At 42.8% G+C, this 18,955-nt stretch overlaps 1 protein-coding gene across 2 annotated transcripts in view; it reads right to left on the bottom strand.

The window, feature by feature from the left end:
* The window catches only part of XKR5 (XK related 5), a 239,582-nt gene that overhangs the window by 173,931 nt on the left and 46,696 nt on the right, over positions 1-18,955 (bottom strand). For both annotated transcript variants that reach the window (XM_078647583.1, XM_078647584.1), the window contains exon 2: positions 3,300-3,483. In XM_078647583.1, the coding sequence (XP_078503709.1) occupies positions 3,300-3,483 (184 nt within the window). The remainder of the gene's footprint in view (positions 1-3,299; positions 3,484-18,955) is intronic.

Genomic DNA, 18,955 nt, shown 5'->3' with positions numbered 1-18,955 from the left:
TGCTTGAATTTAGGGTTCATACAAGGCATGATAGCGACCACAATGCTCTTGTCCTATCACTTAAACCTGGGAGCTTCGGGTTGACAAACCCATCCCCCGCCCAAACAAGTGTTTTCCAACCCTTAATAATAGCTAATAATAGGCGAAGGGTAAAATGGCCATACTTTCAGGACTCCCCAACAAAACTCGCTGAAATATATAGGATTGCTATCCCATTCATTTCTGATATGGGGGGACCTGGTTCCAGGGGAAGGGCTCCCGACATTCATAAGCAGCTGGCTGCTAAGCTAGGGGATGTTTTTTGCCCTGCGGGAAGGGCAAACCTCCCACGGATTAAGATACATCCGTGGTATAACGCCTCCTGTCGAAAGGCAAAAAAAGACCTGTTGCTTGCAATAAAAACTAAAGACACAGGAGCTATTAGGGATAAACGCTCACTCTACAAAAAGGTAATCAATGAGGGTAGGAAGGAATGGGAGGTGAAGATGTGGGAGGAGCTCGGAACTGCATTGAAGTGTAGGGATTCCAAATCATTTTGGTCTATTGTTGCTACAGGCCTGAATGGGCTTGCCCCTGCGCCCGTCCCGAATATCGCACCTGCAATGTGGGAAATGCACTTTGGTGCACTCTATGGTGTTATTGAGCCCGATACTTTAATCTGCGAAACCGTTGAACCCCCGCAAGACCGAGGAGCCACAGGGGGTGTAGATTGTGAACAGGGGGAATTAGTGTCCCTCCAGGCCCCCATCATGAGCATCGACTGGTGGGGGCCCCGGGTGACACTTTACGGTGGGATCAACTGGTAGCGGGGAGTGAGCCCCATCTCCCTCGGTGTGAAATTATCACGCTGAGGGAGGTTGAGGTAGCAATAGGAAAACTACTTCCCAATAAGGCCCCCGGTCTGGATAAACTACCTGGTGATTTGTTTCGTACCCAGCCCAAAATTTGGGCACCCTATTTGGTTGTCTTATTTAACGAGATTTTGTTGGGAGCAGAATTGCCAGCTACTTGGTTGGGAGCTGAGATCGTGCCTATTTTTAAAAAAGGTTGCCCGCTTACCCCATCAAACTACAGACCCATTAGTCTTATAGATACATCACAAAAGCTAATGGGGAGGATCATTCTTGATAGGATCCTGGGGTGGTTAGAAGAAAACGAAATACTGACCACATTCCAGGCCGGTTTTAGGGCAGGCATCTCCACCCTAGACGAAATATTCCGCTTGCAGGTCCCATTCTGGAAAATAGCAAGTGTGGAGGGTGGCAGCCTCTACCTTGTTTTTGTGGACCTGCGGGCTGCATTTGATTTGGTCCCTCGGGAAAAGTTGTGGAAGGTGCGGTCAGATTTGGGTCTCCCGCCCTACCTACTGGCTATACTATCCAGACTCCACACGGGCAATTACGCACAGGTTAGGTGCGGGAGGCATGCTGACCTCACGGAACGCTTTCCTGTCCTGAAAGGAGTGCGCCAAGGGTGCGTCTTGGCCCCTACACTATTCAGTCTCTATATCAATGGTCTTGTAGACCATTTGAATGGTGTGGTGGACAATGATGCCCCAAAATTGGTGACTGGGAGAGTGCCAGCTCTGATATTTGCAGACGACACTCTGCTGCTGTCGAAAACATCATCGGGCATTCAAAGAACTCTTAATGGATTTGCAGCATTCTGTGCTTTGCGGGGATTGGAAATAAACTTGGAAAAAACCAAGTTCATGATTTTCAACCCCTTGAAGAAGACACGCCCAAACCAAGATCTTAAATGGTAGCCGCTTAGAGAGGGTTAAGACCTTTGTATATTTGGGTATTACCCTGACGGAGAGCTTTGATTGGAATACCCAAACAGCCAAGTCGGCGCTTAAATTATCCCAGGTAGCGGGAGGCATTAGTAAAGTTTTCAAGGGGTCAGCCTTTAAACCGGCATCTCCGGCCTTGGAAATATATTGTCTTCAGGCTAGAACGGCTGCAATATATGGTGCTGAACTTTGGGGGCACAAACAGATACCCAACCTCAGAAGGGTGGAACAAAGCTTTATGAGGAATCTAGTCGGACTGCCATTAAGCACACCACTGATCCCTCTTAGACTAGATCTTGGGTTGGAGCCAATAGAGGAGATCACAACTGCAAGACCTATTATATATTGGAAGAGGCTGTGGTCAGTCCCAGAACTGGCCCCTTATAGAGCGGAGTTCTCTGAGGTTTGGACCTCCCTTAAAAGCAAAAACATCCCTTGGCTGCAACATATTAGGGCTGTTAGTACCCGGATAGGCCTACCGCAATTCTGGAAAATACCGGATACGCACTGTCCTGGGATAACGAAAAAGGAACTGCAAACTCAGATTCGAAGGCAGAACTTTTTTGCATTACTGAGGTCTGCAACTATAGGTAGGCTGTCGGCAGAGTTCCTCCTAGTAAAAGTGGAATCTAAATTTGAGGAATTCATGGATGTAATACAACTTCCACTTGCGAAAAAGCTATATCTCCAGTTAAGGCATGGCACCCTACCAATTAGGTCGCTCACATGCAAATGGTCAAAGTTAAACAAAGAAGCTTGTCCAGCATGCGACTATAAAACTGAAAATGTAGCTCATGTAATGTTTCTTTGCCCTGAATATTCAACAATTAGGAACTGTTGGTTGATCCCGATTTGCAGGAATCTCAAGCTTCGACATTTTGTTCAGTCTTGTCGGATTCTGACATAGGACACCCATCCCCCGATAGTGTTTGCCGTATCTCGATATTTATTTAGCATGTGGCGTAGAAGACAAAGTTTTATAACCCATTTGTAACAATCATGATATTTTATACCGCTGTTTTTGATAACCTACTAGTTTAATTCTCTTTTAAAATAACGATTTGCTCAGTATTTATTGTCTTAATATAATGTGCTTGTATGTATTTTATTTGCACTTTTATGGTCTTTGACCGAAATAAAGTTATCAAATAAATGTGTGTAAAAAAAATCCCTTGTGGGCACCTGCACCTGACATTAAGTATTACCCAAGCCCTCAAAGGTAGATTGGGTTACCCAATGTCTGAGAAATATTTTACATGGTGACATTTTTGCAGGGAAAAAGTGTGGTATTTATGTACAAGTTTTAAATTCAAATCAAATTGAGATCATACATCCTCCTAGAATAATGGCTTCTATCTAAATTTAGAGATGTGAATTCGACTCATAAACCAACAGGAAAGGATCAAAAGTAGTAACAACTCAAAAACAAGAAAGAGAGCTGCCAAAGGACATAGGAATATAAAACAGCAAAGGTTGTGTAACTGAAAAGCATACTAGCTTTTCTGACCTCTTCATTATCCCCAACTGCAGGACATGGATGACGACGAGGGAGCAGCATTGTTTATGCCCATCTATCCAGAACCATTTAAAACTCAGGAACTGAATCAAACATGCAGGCAGCAGAAAAGCAACAGTCCACCAGGCCCACAGATGTTGGTTGGTCTGTAAATAATGAATCACTGTGCTGACCTCTATAAAAAAAAAGAAAAAAATACAAACATTAGATTAGCATTCACTGAGAGAGTGACAGCAATGTTTCATTAATATATGCTATATAAGTGCTCACAAAAAAGCTAATGCTAAAGACTGTCATTATGCAAGCCTCCTAGAACGTGTTTGAATGCAGATCCCCTATCTAATGTCACCAAATTAATTCTAATTGTATTCTCTCTGCATTGAGAACACTAATATATGTTGGTGGTGTAGCGCTGTAGAAAAATGTGTACATAAACATGAAGGACCACCTCACCTTTCAGAAAAAGAACATACGCTTGCCAGTTCTAGGAAGTAAAATGTCAGAATATGGATGGGAAGGCCTGCTGAGGAATGGGCCTGGACTCTAGTGGGGACTGGATAGGGAAGGCAATTGCATTGGAGCAAAAGTGCCCTCTACAAATAACAGATAACTTAACATTAGAGACTTGGGGTCTGATTATGGTGGTGGGTCCACCGGGTTGGCATTCTCTGCCAGCCAGATAAGGATGGCGGGGCGGAGTGCTGGTGGACTGAAAGCCCACCAGCCACAGTTCCCACACAGGCAATCATTACGATTGACTGTCAGACCCTGCCAGCATACCTAGAATGGTGCCGGTGCCTAACGGGCACCTTTCGCCACATTAGGATGCTGGATTACGCCAGCCTTTAAAAGGCTGTTCGTCCGTCATTCAAAGGTTGGCGGAGATTAACTTTGCCCCTGCCCAGTTGTGCAGGGGTAATGCAATTGTGCACTTGGGGGGCACCTATGGAGCCCCCTACACCTGGTGGCAGGGACCATGTGGTGCCTGCCACGTAGTGCAGGGACATGCACATCATGCATTTTTGGCATTGCGGCGGCTGCTGCAGCCAGCAGCACCCGCCTCAATGGTAACATGCACAATACGACCACCACAGTGGCGGTCGCATTATAATTGCATATACGGGACTGCTGCCATATGGCCGGTCAGTACCGATTCCTGTGACGATGGAGGACGGACTCAAATCCGTCCGCCATCGTAATCATTCCCTAAATTAGGGCCTGTTGTAAACTAAAGCAGTACAAAGGTTTTTTTCATATTGATTTTCTCTCTGTAGTAACCAGAGCTACTAGGCCCAAAATATTGACAATGGAGCTGTAAAGTTACGAAAAGGAATGGTGGGATCAATGGGATCATTAAGCAATATAAATGTACCCATAGTTTCATGTGTGAAATACTGGGATAAGTTGGTCTTGCTCTGTCACTAGTTTCTACTGACGTTGTCACTTTCATTGTGTAACCTAGATCAAGAAAGTAAATCTCAAAACAGTAAGCTGCATTGTTTGACCAGGTCAGTTAGAAATATGGCCAATGATATCATGTAAAGTGACGCAAAATAAATACATTTAATGTACGGCCTCTATTATGAGTCATCCCTGAAACAAACTGAGAAATCCCAGAATTGGTGAGATTGACTGGAACATATACTACTCAGGTTGCCTGGTGGTTCCTAGCCCACACAGCATGGTCTCCAAGAAAAACTATTTGGAGTGATGAAATGATGAATGATGCAATCATCTTATCGAGTAAACAGCTAACGAATGCACCATATTCCAGAAGCCTAATGAGAGACTTGGGTCAATTTCGAAGTTGTAACTAATAGGTTTAACAGAATTTCAGTAGCCGGAGAATATTTATTTTTTTAAGTAGCTGAAACACTATACGTTTATGGCAAGACAGCAAACTAGCATTATGCATTAGCCCTTTTATTTACCATTCTGAGCAGCACTTTAAAAAAAAACAACAATATCATTAAGAACCTTGAATGAACACAAACAAAATAGAAATCTTCAGTCCCAGATAAAACCCTCTGCACTCCATGACCTTTCTCTTTTGTTTGCTGCTCTGAAAAGATAATTGCGACACTATTCGAATGCTGTTTTTCGTGGAATATATTTATTGTGTTGAGTCCTTTGTTTTCGTTACATTTCCCAATTTAAGGATTTCCAGTTAACTAATGTAAGCAAGTTTGATTTAATCTAATTATTGGTGATACAAGTGTTAGGATGTTATGAGACACTGGGTTACTGGTGGAGAGGGCTAGAAGTCCCACTCAAATAATAAAAACAATCCTTCTCAGGATGAACCACAAAACTCACTAAATTAACCTGTGCTTAGCCCAAAAGCAGTCACACTTAACATAGAGGCAATGTATACAATTTATGGAGCAGATAAATAATAATAAAGTGATAATACAACACAAGAAACATCCCAAATCAGTTTAGAAAAAAATAGAGTACATTTTCATAAATACATTATCTCAAAAACAATAAAAATCCAATCCGTAGAAATAGAGATTTCAATTTAAAAAGTTTTGGGTGTAAATATTGCCAAGATACAAAAAGCACCACTCCTGGTTATCTGATCGCAATAGACTAAGGAAAAGTCGCAAGTTCACCCCGGCCTTTATGGAGTGCGAGTCAGATACAGGTACAAGGTTAGTTTCGCGGAGGTATTGAAGTCCAGGGCGAAGGGTGCCATTTGCGTTGATGGGGGCAACAAGAAGGAAGCTTTTGGTGACAGGAGCAGGTCTGATGTGGTGGACAGTCGTAGGTGTAGCGCGAAGAGTCAGTCGTCACTGGAGCTTCGCATTGGTTGTCGCAGACGGTCGCTGTTGGCTTGAAGCGCAGGTCCCACTGGAGCTGGCCAACAGGTTCAATCTTGCTTTGTCAGAAGTGAGGGGTTCTGAAGGTTCCACTTTTATAATTGGTGCCAGTCTTTGTGTGGAGAAATTCCCTGGCCTATTCTCAATACTGGTTCTGGTCAGTTCTTCCTCTTTCCATGGTCCTGGCTCCAAACTGTCTAGGGTGACAAGGGCAAGGCAGGGCTCGAAAAATCATAAAAACGTTACTAGACCTGCAGGTCTAGTAACTTTAATAATCTACTTGACCAAACTGTAATGTACTTAACCTGTGAACTGGTCTCAACTTTTGTGAGCTTAGGCAAATATTTTGTCTTCTGGAGACGCCTTTTTCTTTATTATCACAAGAGAGAGCACCTTCAAATATGCAAGTTTACTATTTCTGCTGTACAAAAAAACTCTTTATTTACTAGACTAAATGTTTGCTCCATGTACAACAAGAATCGAGTCATATACAGGGTACACATGATGCCTGGCTTGCCTCTTAGATCACTAATAGCATTGTCATCTGGGCAGGAGCAGTAATAATTCCCAGTTTATGTTTAAAAACTCACTTTATATGAATATATTACCAAAGCATGATGTGGTACTGCATTGTCATTTACCGATAGCTTATTTTCTATTGAAAGGGCCACAAAACGTTTCCACTAACGTAGTTTTACTAATAATAATACTGCATAAAGAATTTTTGGAAATTGTGTTTCAGCAGAAATATTAAAAATGTGTGCATCACCAAGTAAAGTGTTCTAATTTGTTTCGATCCTATGAAAATTTATTTTTCACCATACAATTACAAAAATGGGTCTTCATAACTAGTGAAGGGGACTTTGCATTCATTACCGCATGGAGACTTCGAAGACCAGCAGCCTTGGGAATCAGCCCACCTGTGTCCACTTGTGCCTGGGCTAGAAAACGGCTCGCGGCCCCCCCTCCCCGGGAGCCGCTCGCAGCCGGGGACTTTGCATTCATTTCCGTATGGAGACTACGAGGACCGCCAGCCTTGGGAATCAGCCCACCTGTGTCGACTTGTGCCTGGGCTAGAAAAAGGGCTCGCGGCCCCCGCTCCGCGGGACACGTGCAGGTGCGCGCCGGGCGAAGCCCGAGACAAGGGCGGGCCCGTTTGAGCCCGTTCGAGTCAGGGAGAGGCTGCCCCCCCCCCCCCCCCTGGATACCAACGATAGACGCACCCTTGCAGTAAGTGGCCCCTAAGATTATCATTTGAGCCGACTGGAACAACCTCTTTCCCCAATAACAGTAATTGAATTGACTCAATATGACAGCACGTGAGGGAAGAGGGAGGAAAGGTGTGGGAATCGGGCATGTGGCAGGAACCCTTGATCAGAAGTCCATAAAGAGTTTTCCCAATCTATGGACTCCACACGGGGGGCGGGGGCGCAAGAGAAAAAGAGAAGGCACACGAGGAGGCACACAGCAAAAGGGAAAGAAACCCAAGACCTCTAAGCTAAGCAAACAGAGTGTGCTGTCACACAAGGACACACCAACTATCGAAGTCCCACATGAAATTGTGTCCGTTGTAAGAGCCACCAGCACGGACGATAATGTAATTGACTTAGTGGAGCCGGAAGAAGTGCACTGGCAGGAAATAGGCGTCCTCATTTCATCGTCCTTGGAGCCACTAATGGATAGACTCTCATTAACTGAAATAGACTTAAGAAAATGGACCGACTGATAATGTCCACTTTGGGAGGCATTGAGAAGAAAGTAGTAAATTGTGGCTGTGTAAATTACCCAGTGGGGGAGGGGGGAAGGGACTCTGCTGCCTGTCCCAGTCTTATAGTAGCATCAACTATGGGCCCGGCCACCCACCCCACAGGCTCAGATAATTCAAGGGGAGGATCAGCGAGTGGAGGAATTGCAGCCCCCTTAAATGCACAGGGAACAACCCATAGTAATGACAGGGATAGGGACAAGAACGAGGTAATGAATCAGCGCCCCCACTTAGACCTACCCCTTGATTGTACACCTTACGTTGTTGTCTTGACAGGTGTTCCAGAATTGGAAGATGGTAAAACCGAATCTTATAACCAACTAAAAAACAAGACAACACACTGGCTAAATTTAAATAGACCACTGCCCCAAGATGCAAGGTGTAATATTCTCTCAGTAAGGAGAGTTAGTTCGGTAGGAGGCAGGACAAAAAATATAGCAGGAGACAGTGTCGTCATTAATTTTTATGACCCTAGGGTGGTGGACCATGTTTGCAGGGGCTCTTGGACATATTTACGATCTTCTGTCCAGGCCCGGAATTTAAGATATTTTTATATCCCATCAGACTATACACCCAATTTCGAGTATTTTAGTTGGCATAGGGCCAGTTTTGGCAAGCCAAGTAGGTTAAGAGGGGGGGGCTGTAGGGGCGAGGAATGAGCCCTGGGCTGGAGTATCAGGTGGGGGAAACACATACGACCAGCAGATAGCGATAATGAGGGGAGGGGGTTGGGCCAGCACTCCCTTTGCAGAATAGATATGCACCACTCCAATGGGGCAGACACCTCAGTGAAGTGGACTGACTACATGGAGTAAAATCAGGACAAGATAACGTCCGGATTGGAGGAGCAGGCAAGAAAAGCCACATTGAATATACATCAGCTAGTCCATTAAAAAATGAGGACTCCCAGAATCGAGGCACCCCAACGTTCCGATAAATTTATTACAGGCCTTGGCCCCGATGTAGATACATTAGGGAGCACTATTGAATTAGTATCCTGGAATGTTGCAGCCATATCATCTAAATTGCAGAATCAGGAGTGGCTGGAATATATTAGCAGGTTCAAAATAATATGTTTCCAGGAAACCTGGGAGGCAGACCATACTAATTTTCACTTAGTAGGGTACAAATCGTTTGGGATACCGGCAAGCAAGTCCATGGCCGGAAGAGCGAGGGGAGGTCTCCTAATATTTGTAGACGTGTGGAGAAGTGTGGCTCAAATTGTTAGAGCGGCAGACCCTGATGCAGAGGTCTGGCCCGGGACCAGGGTTCAATACCCGCCTTGGCGGGTCTTGGGCTCAATTTCCTTGGACCTGATAATTCTCGCTCGGTGCCTATTCTAATCATGGGTCCCACTCTGTGACTCTGGGCAATAGCTTGCTTAATCTCCACAACGGCCCCAAAAGCGCTGGGATGCCTGCTTTCACCCTGGGGGTGCCAAGGAGTGGACACTCACAGGGAAAACCAGGAAGGGTTCCTAAGCGGTATACGGACAGCGCCGGGACACTACCTCAGGGAAGTAGCTGTGCGCTCTATAAATACCGGTACATTTACATTTACGTGTGTCTGGGAGGGAGCTGGGTTGATTTAAAATGGAACTCAAAAGATTTGATAGGCCTCGGGTTTAAAAACAGGGGTCTCAATATAAATCTGGTAAATTTTTATAATTCAGGAGGCTCCAGAGCGAGAGAGCTTGGTGATAGATTAAGCCGCCTGAAGGAGCAGAAGCAGGGTACAATGGTACCCATGCTTTTAGTCGTGGGGGACTTTAATTGCCACTTGTGCCCAAATCTGCTACCCATTAAAGAAGACTGGACCTCCTGCAACTCAGAGGAGGGACCGCGCTTTGAGCACACACTGGAGGGAAAGGAATTGAGTAGGCTGATGAGTAACCACATGCTTGAACACACAATGGACTTACTGGTTGTTGACCCTAATAAGCGGGTCATCCCTACTTTTAAAGGAAGGGGTTGTAGCCCCTTCATTGATTTCATCTTAGTGTCTCATCTAAAGAAAAGGGTACGGGGTTTTTCAATAGAATTGAGTGGCTTTAGTGACCACACTCCCCTAGCACTGTCTCTATTAGCGCCAAATGTAAGTAGGATCACTAAGAGAGGGGTGGGGCCGAACTTAGAAAAGATTACTGATCAGGGCAGGCGCTTGAAATGGGTGGGAATTAATGGGGAAAACTTCTATAGATCCCTAGTAACAGAGGGCGGACTGCTTTTAGAGAAATGTTTAGACTTATCAGTGGAAGGGTCATGTCTAGTGGATCTATTTGAAGAAATGAGTCGCCTAATAGACGGCCTCTTAAAAACAACTGGACAGGTTAAGCCTAAAAAGGATCCTAGGTGGTTTGACAAAGCATGTTCTCTTGCACAGAGAAAGTTGAGAGCCGCATTAAGACTTAACCCAAGGGACAAACAAAGGGTGATGCAATGCAGGCTAAACTATAAGCAGGAATTAAATCGACGGAAGAGGGCCCTCCAAAATCAAACTTGGGAGGACCTGCTGAAAGGAATGATATAACCACCTTTTGGAAGATAATTAATAATCCCTTTTCCAAGATGTAAATAGTCCACAGATAGGGTCTAATGTTCTCCCAGAACAGTGGGTGGAGCACTTTAGAGGGCTTTATAATCTGAGGATTAGGGAGCCACTGGACAATGGTGAGGGGACGGGGAGGTGGAATGTAACATTTGAATTCTTCCTAGAGGAGATTACTGCAGGTATCCTGGGCCTCACTAAAAATAAGGCACCGGGATCAGATGGGATCCCGCAGGACCTCTACCTAAGTAAGGTGGATTTGTGGGCTCCAATCTTAACAAGAATTTAAAACGCTGCTATAGCCACGGGACTTCCCCGCTCCTGGTCATCTGCCACAATAGTGCCTATTTTCAAAAAGGGGAACAGAGATAATCCCCAGTGTTACCGCCCAATCTCCCTCATAGATGTTACGGCCAAAGTCCTGGGACATGTTGTCTTAAACCGCCTGATGAACTGGGCTGAGGATCAACACATTATTACTGACGTCCAGTATGAATTTAGGGCCAAAAGATCAACCACAGATCAATGCTTAAACTTATATCTACTGGTGGCTAAATATACCATCGCCAGCACTGAAGCGGTTTATTTAGCCTTTATGGATCTTACCGCAGCATTTGACTGTGTTAATAGGGAGAAGCTGAGGGACCTATTGAGTAATTTAGGGGCATATCAGGACCTTATTAAGCTCTTAAAAGCCCTACATTGGAATACCACGGCCAACGTAAGGTATAATCTAGAGGGCGGATGCACTGAGTCCTTTACCTGCACTAGTGGTGTGCGACAAGGGTGTATTTTCTATCACAAGCTTTTTAAGGTTAGCATTTAAACTAGAGAGGGGGTTAGACGGGGGATTAATGAATTGTAATGAACACTCCTGTACCCTTTCCTTTTGTATAGACAATAAGTATATGTGTATTAGTAGTATTTTTTTACTGTACTTTTATGGTGTTTTGTATAATGCCGAATAAAGAAATTTTACTTACTTAACTAGTGAAATATATTTAAAATGGCTGAACAGTTAGATCACTTAGCTATTTCAGTGGTGTGTTAGAAAAAAAGCCTGACATATTTCAACCTTTCATTAACCATGCTTTGCACAGTTGGATTGTCACACAGTCCACTTTACAAAATCCTCTAACTTAAGTAACAGCAAGAATTATTTTTTTATAAGATTAGCTGACTTTTGACCTCTGTTTCCGAAAGCCAGTAAATGTGACAAGTTACCAAGATTTAAAGGCATTTTTTATTGCTCTTCCACTTTGTGAGCAATAAAGATGCCTTTAAATCTTGTCACATTTGCTCCACTTTCAGAGACAGAGGTCAAAAGGCAGTTTGTCTTCCCTGAAGTTAGAGGATTTTCAACTCCCCAGATAGGGTGAGTAGTCCCTAAAAATAGCTCCTCCTGAATAAATATTGCACGAAAATGCAGGCGGATTTTTTGAGCCCTGCAAGGGCTGGCCTGGTGTCAGGTTCCTTTTTGTATACTGCAGGCAAGGCCCCTTGAAGTGTATACGGGTAGGGCACTGCTCCACCCCAGCCATCAGGTCAGGAAGAACTTCTCGCCTCACACCTAGGCTTCCTTTGTCTCGCTGTTTGGAAGCAATACACAACCCACACCAGCTGAGCCATTCACAGCCACGTGACTCAGGAAAATGCCAACTTTCTAAAAGTGGTATTTTCAAAATGTTAACTTAAAACCCAATTGTAACCTTATAGAGGATTTTCAATTACAATTAATTTAAAAACATGTGAATGTGCCAGAAGTTTCAGGTTTGAGAGTGTGGGATGCTAAACAGCTCACATGGAATGGTTGTCCTAATCAACACGCAAAGAGGGCAGCATATCTATGCACAGGATGGGGCACCTCAATGGACTTTGATGAAAGATGACCTGAATAGCAATATAGTTGCATATATATGGGGCTCGAATACACAAGAGTTTCAGCAAATTAATGTGTCAAATGTGATGACTTAAAATCACAAGCATCTAGAACAGCAAAAGACCCTTTGGGTCATAAACTGTTTGACCCAAGAGATATAAGACATCCCCATACTTTAGATTGGTGGCAATGGGAAAATGTGACAGAATACATAGGTTTTTGCATTAGGAGAGCCTGGGGAAGAGAAGAAAGAGGTGTGGTGAGTGCAATATGTTCATAACCTGTTATCAATTAAAGAGTCGAAGACACCTAATTTGAACCCAGAGTTAATTTTGTATGAATCAAACATGGCAGGGACCCAAAAAAAGGTTTGGGACGGTCCCTCAAACAATGCATGGACAAGTTATTAAACTTACTGGGACCACTTGCCTGAATTTTTGATTTGGTGGAGGAGGCCTATATTTAGGGCGCGGGTATTGATTTAAACTTACTAAGAGGTGCATGTAATAAATTTAAGGCAACTCAATGTTTTCTTTGCTTACAGGCATTTCAAAATGGAGGACATGAATCTACTGAAAGATTAGTTACACAAAGAGTCTGGATGTGGACATTAGACTTCAAGGATGCATATTTCACAGACCTCAGACATGGACAGTCAAGCATTTTGGCAATCCAGATATACTGTTTTAATAATTCCAGAGTCTGACGTTTTGCCTTTTATTCACACCGTGGTGTTTTACTAAGATTATGAGACAAATGGTAAGGTATCTAAAGAAGTGTTGAGTAAGAATTATGATAGATTTGGACAAAATTTTGATAGTGAATCAAGTCTCATTTTGGTGAAGTTACTCCTTGAGGGGGCGTGGCCAAGCTGCCAACCAAGATCGTCGCTTAGGCTTGCAGCTCGGTCTATGGTGAGGCCAACGGCGTTTCTCTTATTCTTGCTGATTTTATGTTGGTTTTAAACACGGTTTTGACTTTGTTGTTTTAACGCTGCTGTTTTGATACTTGCTTTTAAACGCTGTGAGATGCACTGCGTGGGGCGTGCTATCTCTTCGGGCTGTGCATTAAAGCTCTTATCTCACCCTTTTACTGTCTTTCACTCTGCCCATTCCACCGCGGCAGGCTGCCGTTTGAATGGAGGGCGGCGACTTGTTTCTAGGGACTCCCCTGGGGTGACGCATTTCCGGGTGGCAGGGGGCGTTACTGACCACCAGCGTTTGCCTATTTTAGCATGGTGGGTCCGCCTAAGGCAAGCCCGCCTGCCGCTGCCAGACATGCTGGCGGTTTGGTTAGAGACATGAATACATACTCAGGCGGCGAATTGATGGCTATTAGGGAAACAGTGAGCTTCCCCAGGGTACGGTGCCTTAGAGCCCTTTATGCTGCATACCCTGTGGCTTTAACTCTTGAGCTACCCACTTTCCCTCTATGAAGCCCTCTTTTGCTGGACATAATATTAAGATTCTCAGTCTCAATTGTCGCTCTCTAGTGAAGCATTATCTTGATGTTCACAAGATGCTGCAAGACGAATCACCAGACGTTGTTTTCTTAACAGAAACTTGGCTGTCTGCGGACACTGTAGCTGAGCCCGGTTTGGCACTTCCACAAGGCTTTAATATCATGACCCTTAACAGAGACTCTAGGGGAGGCGGTATTTCAATTGTTTTTAAAACCTGTTATACCTGTACCTTTGCCAAAATGGCTCTGGCTGGCTTTGAGTGTGCACACTTTGGGATGTCCTTCAATGCTGGCTTTACTCTGTCTGAACTTCTGATCTACCAGTCCCCAGGCCCCTCTAAAGAGTTCAGGACAGCACTCGCAGAGATAGCTAGCTCATTGGTTATGAGAGCTGCCAATTTTACCATCATAGGGGACTTGAACTTGCATTTGGACAGTCCTTCGGACCCAGAAATAGGTAGCTTCCTGGCTGACTTCGAGGCATGTCAGGTGATTCAACTGGTCCAAGGCCCCACTCAATGTGCCGGCCATTTGTTGGACCCAGCTTTCTCGAATCTTTGCTCCCTCACAGTTGACCCCTCTGGTTCTGCTGTGCTGGTCAGACCATTATCTAATTCCTATGACTCTTATGGGGGTAGAGCCCACTCAAGAGGGCGGCCCAGCACTCCTCCTGCAGGCGTCCGTGGCATGAATTAAATACTGAGCAGTTTTATACCCTCCTGTCTACTAGCACCCTTAACTTACCGGATGACCCTGATGCTGCCGACAAAGCACTGTCGGACTGGATCTTGCGGCCACTTGACATACTTACCCGCCCAGGTGGTCCAAGTGCTGCAATACTAAGTCTAGTCCGTGGTACAGTGATAAGCCCGCCAATAGGCGTAAAGCTTGTAAAAGGTTGGAAAGAGTGTGGAGGCGCGATTATGATCTGATCTCTAAGGGACGCTATCAAGCAGCTATTAAGGATTACCACAGGGCTATCAAGTCAGAGCGGGCAGCCTCCTATGCAGCTGAGATCAGGGGCAGTAAGAACCCCGCTAAATGTTTTTAGCATACTGAAATAACTTAAACGGGCGGGGTTACCTCCTACGCCCTGCATGACATCAGATGAACAATGTGAGGCTCTTGCCACCTACCTTGTGGAAAAGGTGGAGAACATCTATAACTCCTTCCCTCTAGCTTCTCAGTCCCTGGGCCCAGTCCCTAGTTCCTGCACCACCCACACTCTTCCATTTCCATTAATATCCCAGGAAGAGCTTTGTGTGCTGTGCAGCAAGGTGAAGTCAGGCTCTCCTGCTGAACCCCTTAAACCGGAGCTATTTATGAACTTGTTACCCGTGCTTCTGTCTCCATTGGGCCAGGTGATTAATATGGCCCTATCCAAGGCAGTTGTCCCTAGGACATGGCAGCAAGCAAGGGTGATCCCGTTGTTAAAAAATGCCGTCCTTGGATGAAGCCAAACTGGAGAATTTGCGTCCCATATCTCTCTTGCCTTGGGTATCAAAGATTGCTGAGACCCATGTCAATTCCATTCTGACAGGCTTTCTGGAAGATAATAACATCTTAGACCACTCTCAGAATGGCTTCTGTCCTGGCCACAGCACCGAGTTCGCCCTCCTAGCAGTGGGCAAACATCTGAGGGCCGCACTCAATGAGGGATGAACGTCGGCATTGATTTTATTAGACCTCAGTGCCATGTTTGATACGGTCTCCCACCAGATTCTGTTGCAACGGCTCGATGAAGTGGGGGTTGTGGGCTCTGCCCTTGACTGGTGATCCAGCGGCCTATAGAAAATATATCATAAACAACGCTACCCAACTTCATAACCTAAAAACAAAATTCTATACTAAATTATGGACCCATTTATGAACCTGACATATTTTTGGGCCTACTGAATCAGGTGGTCGGATTAAATCTATATACACCTAATTTACAAACTATATACAATATTATACATTAGCGGAAAGAATATTGTCATTATAACAAATCCTAATTATTTAAACGACCACCATTGGCGACGTGATCTAGCTAATAGTAACCTACACTTCTGAATAATCAAGACCAGCTTGTTTGTCAAAAGTAAGATTTTATTTACTAAATTATGGTATTTCAATTGATAGTTTTATATAAGTAATTTATTAGCATTGAAGCAAACATGATTGTAAAGAAACTTGAAAAATACAATTTAAGCAATTGAATCGAAGTTAAAGTAAGTATTTAAAGTTTAGCATTTCTAAAACCTAAGTCCCTAACTGAGCTAAATAGATAGAAATTAAAGTAAAGTTCTTTGAGGATTCTTACGTGCTCCACGCAATGTCCGACAGCACTTCACCCTCATCGGAAAGTCAGAAAGCAGCAGCCAGCCCATCCCTAGGGGCATGACTTTTTATACCTTTCTACACTAACTAAACTACGCAAAGGAAAGTTTTCAGAAATCTTCGACGTCCCATTGGCTGAGAGTGACAAGTGACATGTCACCCACATTTCAAATCTTCCATTAGGTCACTTTTCTTAAGGACCATTGTCCTTTCCAAATGCAACCAGGAGCTTCCTAGGTTTGCAACAAATGTACAATAATGTTCTCACTGCTTCCAATTGACTTCCGCGGATGCCAAGTTAAGGGCTGACAAAATGTTCTTTTTCGACCTTGGCCACGTCCGACAGAATGATGATAGCACGTCAGTTTTTGCTTTGTGAATGCAGCTTTTGACGAACACTTTATTTCAGAATGGGCGTCTCGTGACTTTTGCAGAAGTAAAATTCAGCTTTTTGTAACTCGAGCAAACTAGGCCCAAAAGCAGGCAACTTATGCTTTCTAGTATAAAACAAACACAAGAAAAGTATTAATGTAGATTCTGTATACACCCCAGGATTTACTAATTAATTAACCCACCCGATTAATCAAATGTTACCTAGCAAATGCAAACAAATAAAGCAGCGTTTATATATACCAGTCTTCATTAATCCATGAGACTTATGTGCACCTAGAATAGTAGAAATGACATCACACAGACAAGGAAAAGCAAAACAAGCACATGCTTCTTTTAAGTTTGCAGCAGTTAGTAGTGACAAAAACGAAAACAATAAATTATTTTATTATTTTGCACGAACAAAAAGATGCAACAAATATGCACGTTTATGAGCACACATGTTAGTCCCCCCATGTGTAAAGTTTAATCTAAGTTGTATTAGCACGACATATCACAAATCATTAATATTATTATTCATGTTATGGAAATGTGACTTCACGAGTTTAAACAAAATTTTGTTTTCTATCTCGCTCCATCAACTCCCTCATCTGGTGATTAACAAATCACCACACCAGCACCCAAAATTTTGGTAATTTAAACTTCCGAGAAATCGATTCAAATTCATTTGTATCAGTAATCCTAAAAGTCTGTTTCTGCATAATCTTTGGAATTAGCATAACGCTCTCTATGTAACTCCTGTAATTCGATCTCCCTTTCTTCTTCTTTTCTAAGTTTATAGATTCTTTTCTTTTCTTTCAACTGCTTCTTTCTTTTATGTAACAAACAACCTATTTTGGTCAAAATAAAAATGAATACTATTATAATCAAAGGTGCCAAAATCTTGCCAAGAATTGAACTTCCAATATCGTGAAACCAGTTTTTAATTGCTTGGAACCTTTTTGAAAGTTTCCCTGTAAAATCATCTTCTTCTAAAGGAATTATCTCTGAATGCATTTGTGTAATATTCTTGATGTACATTTCAATATTCTTACTTTCGTCAGGTATATATGTGCAACAATGTTGTACATGTAAAATGCCACAGACTCCTCCCTCTTTTGCTAGGAGTATGTCTAAAGCAAGGCGATCTTGAATTACCATGGATCTAATTGCAATAACTTCAACATTCACTAATTGAAACCCATCAGCTGTGTCAGTTGATAATCTATCAACTATAGTGGACAATTTTCTGATTCTCCCTGCATTTAAGGTTATACCAACAAAAGGTATTACTGCTTGAAAAATATCTCCCAGAACTTCAGTAAAAGTTTCTCTTTTAACTCTATTTACATAATTATGAATTTTAAACAATCCTTCTGAATCTCTGTCAACATGAAACACTTTAGGAAAAACAATTCCCACATAACAAGTTCCATACCAGTGGTCTGGAAGGTTGTAGTAGGCTTTGTCACCACAAACAAAATAAATCCCAGGAAAGATTGGATCCTTTCCACCTTTGAATCCCCAACCTCCCAAAATCTGATAAGTATCTTCACAGTTACTTGCACCTACAAAGTAATTATCAAAAAGTGTGTTATCTCTCCTAATGCAAAGCTTTCCACTAACTGGTTTGTCTATGTGAATTGCAATATTTTCAAGCATTTTGCCATTTAACTTCTCATCCTCTTTCTGCCAGAAATTAGACTTAGTCTGCTTGACTAATTCATTCCTCTTATAAATTGCTCTTCTCTCCTCAACCATATTCAAAAATTTCTTTCCTTCAGCACTTAATTTGCAAGTTAGATTATTTTAAGTTTGTTAGTAACAAGGAAAAATTCTCTCATTTGCTTTGCTTTCTTATGCTTATTTAAAGCATTTTCAATCTTAATATTTGCAAAAATTTCGTCATAATTTGAATAGTAATATTCTAAACGTCCAGTTTGATAAAATAAGCTAGTTAACACACTACATGTTACACCATAAGTGAGAGGAAGCATATTATATGTTACTCCCTCAGAAACAGAAGCAGGTAACTTAACGCAGACGTAGCAGTCTTTTGCATCCATTACCTTAACATATTCACTCAATAGCTTTGTGAATGTATTACTTGAAAAATCACTAATTGATTTATCTTGATGAATGTTAGGCTGATGATCAATAACTTTTGCAGACGCACTATGTTTAGTTTGGCTAACCAGAGCTTTGCTTGTTATGTTAACTTTGTGTAATTCTCTATTCATCTCCAAAGGGATAATCACAGCTAAAACCAACCAGAGCAGAATTAAAATGAGCAGACACACCAGAGTCATCTTACAGCATCTCTTAAAAACAGAACACTTTGAAGTGCTCTCCTTAACATAAGGCATTTTTGGTTAGTTTAGCCTCAAAATAAAACAAAATAAAACAAAATTTGAAAATTCAAAATTTATATTTACACCCCCCTTTTAAAATATATATATATTTTTTTTTTTTTTAAACCCTAAAC

This window comes from Lissotriton helveticus, chromosome 6, assembly GCF_964261635.1.
Source record: "Lissotriton helveticus chromosome 6, aLisHel1.1, whole genome shotgun sequence".
In the NCBI taxonomy this organism is placed as follows: Eukaryota; Metazoa; Chordata; class Amphibia; order Caudata; family Salamandridae; genus Lissotriton; species Lissotriton helveticus.
Note: the sequence above shows the minus strand (reverse complement) of the source record. Positions and strands in the feature narration are given on the sequence as shown.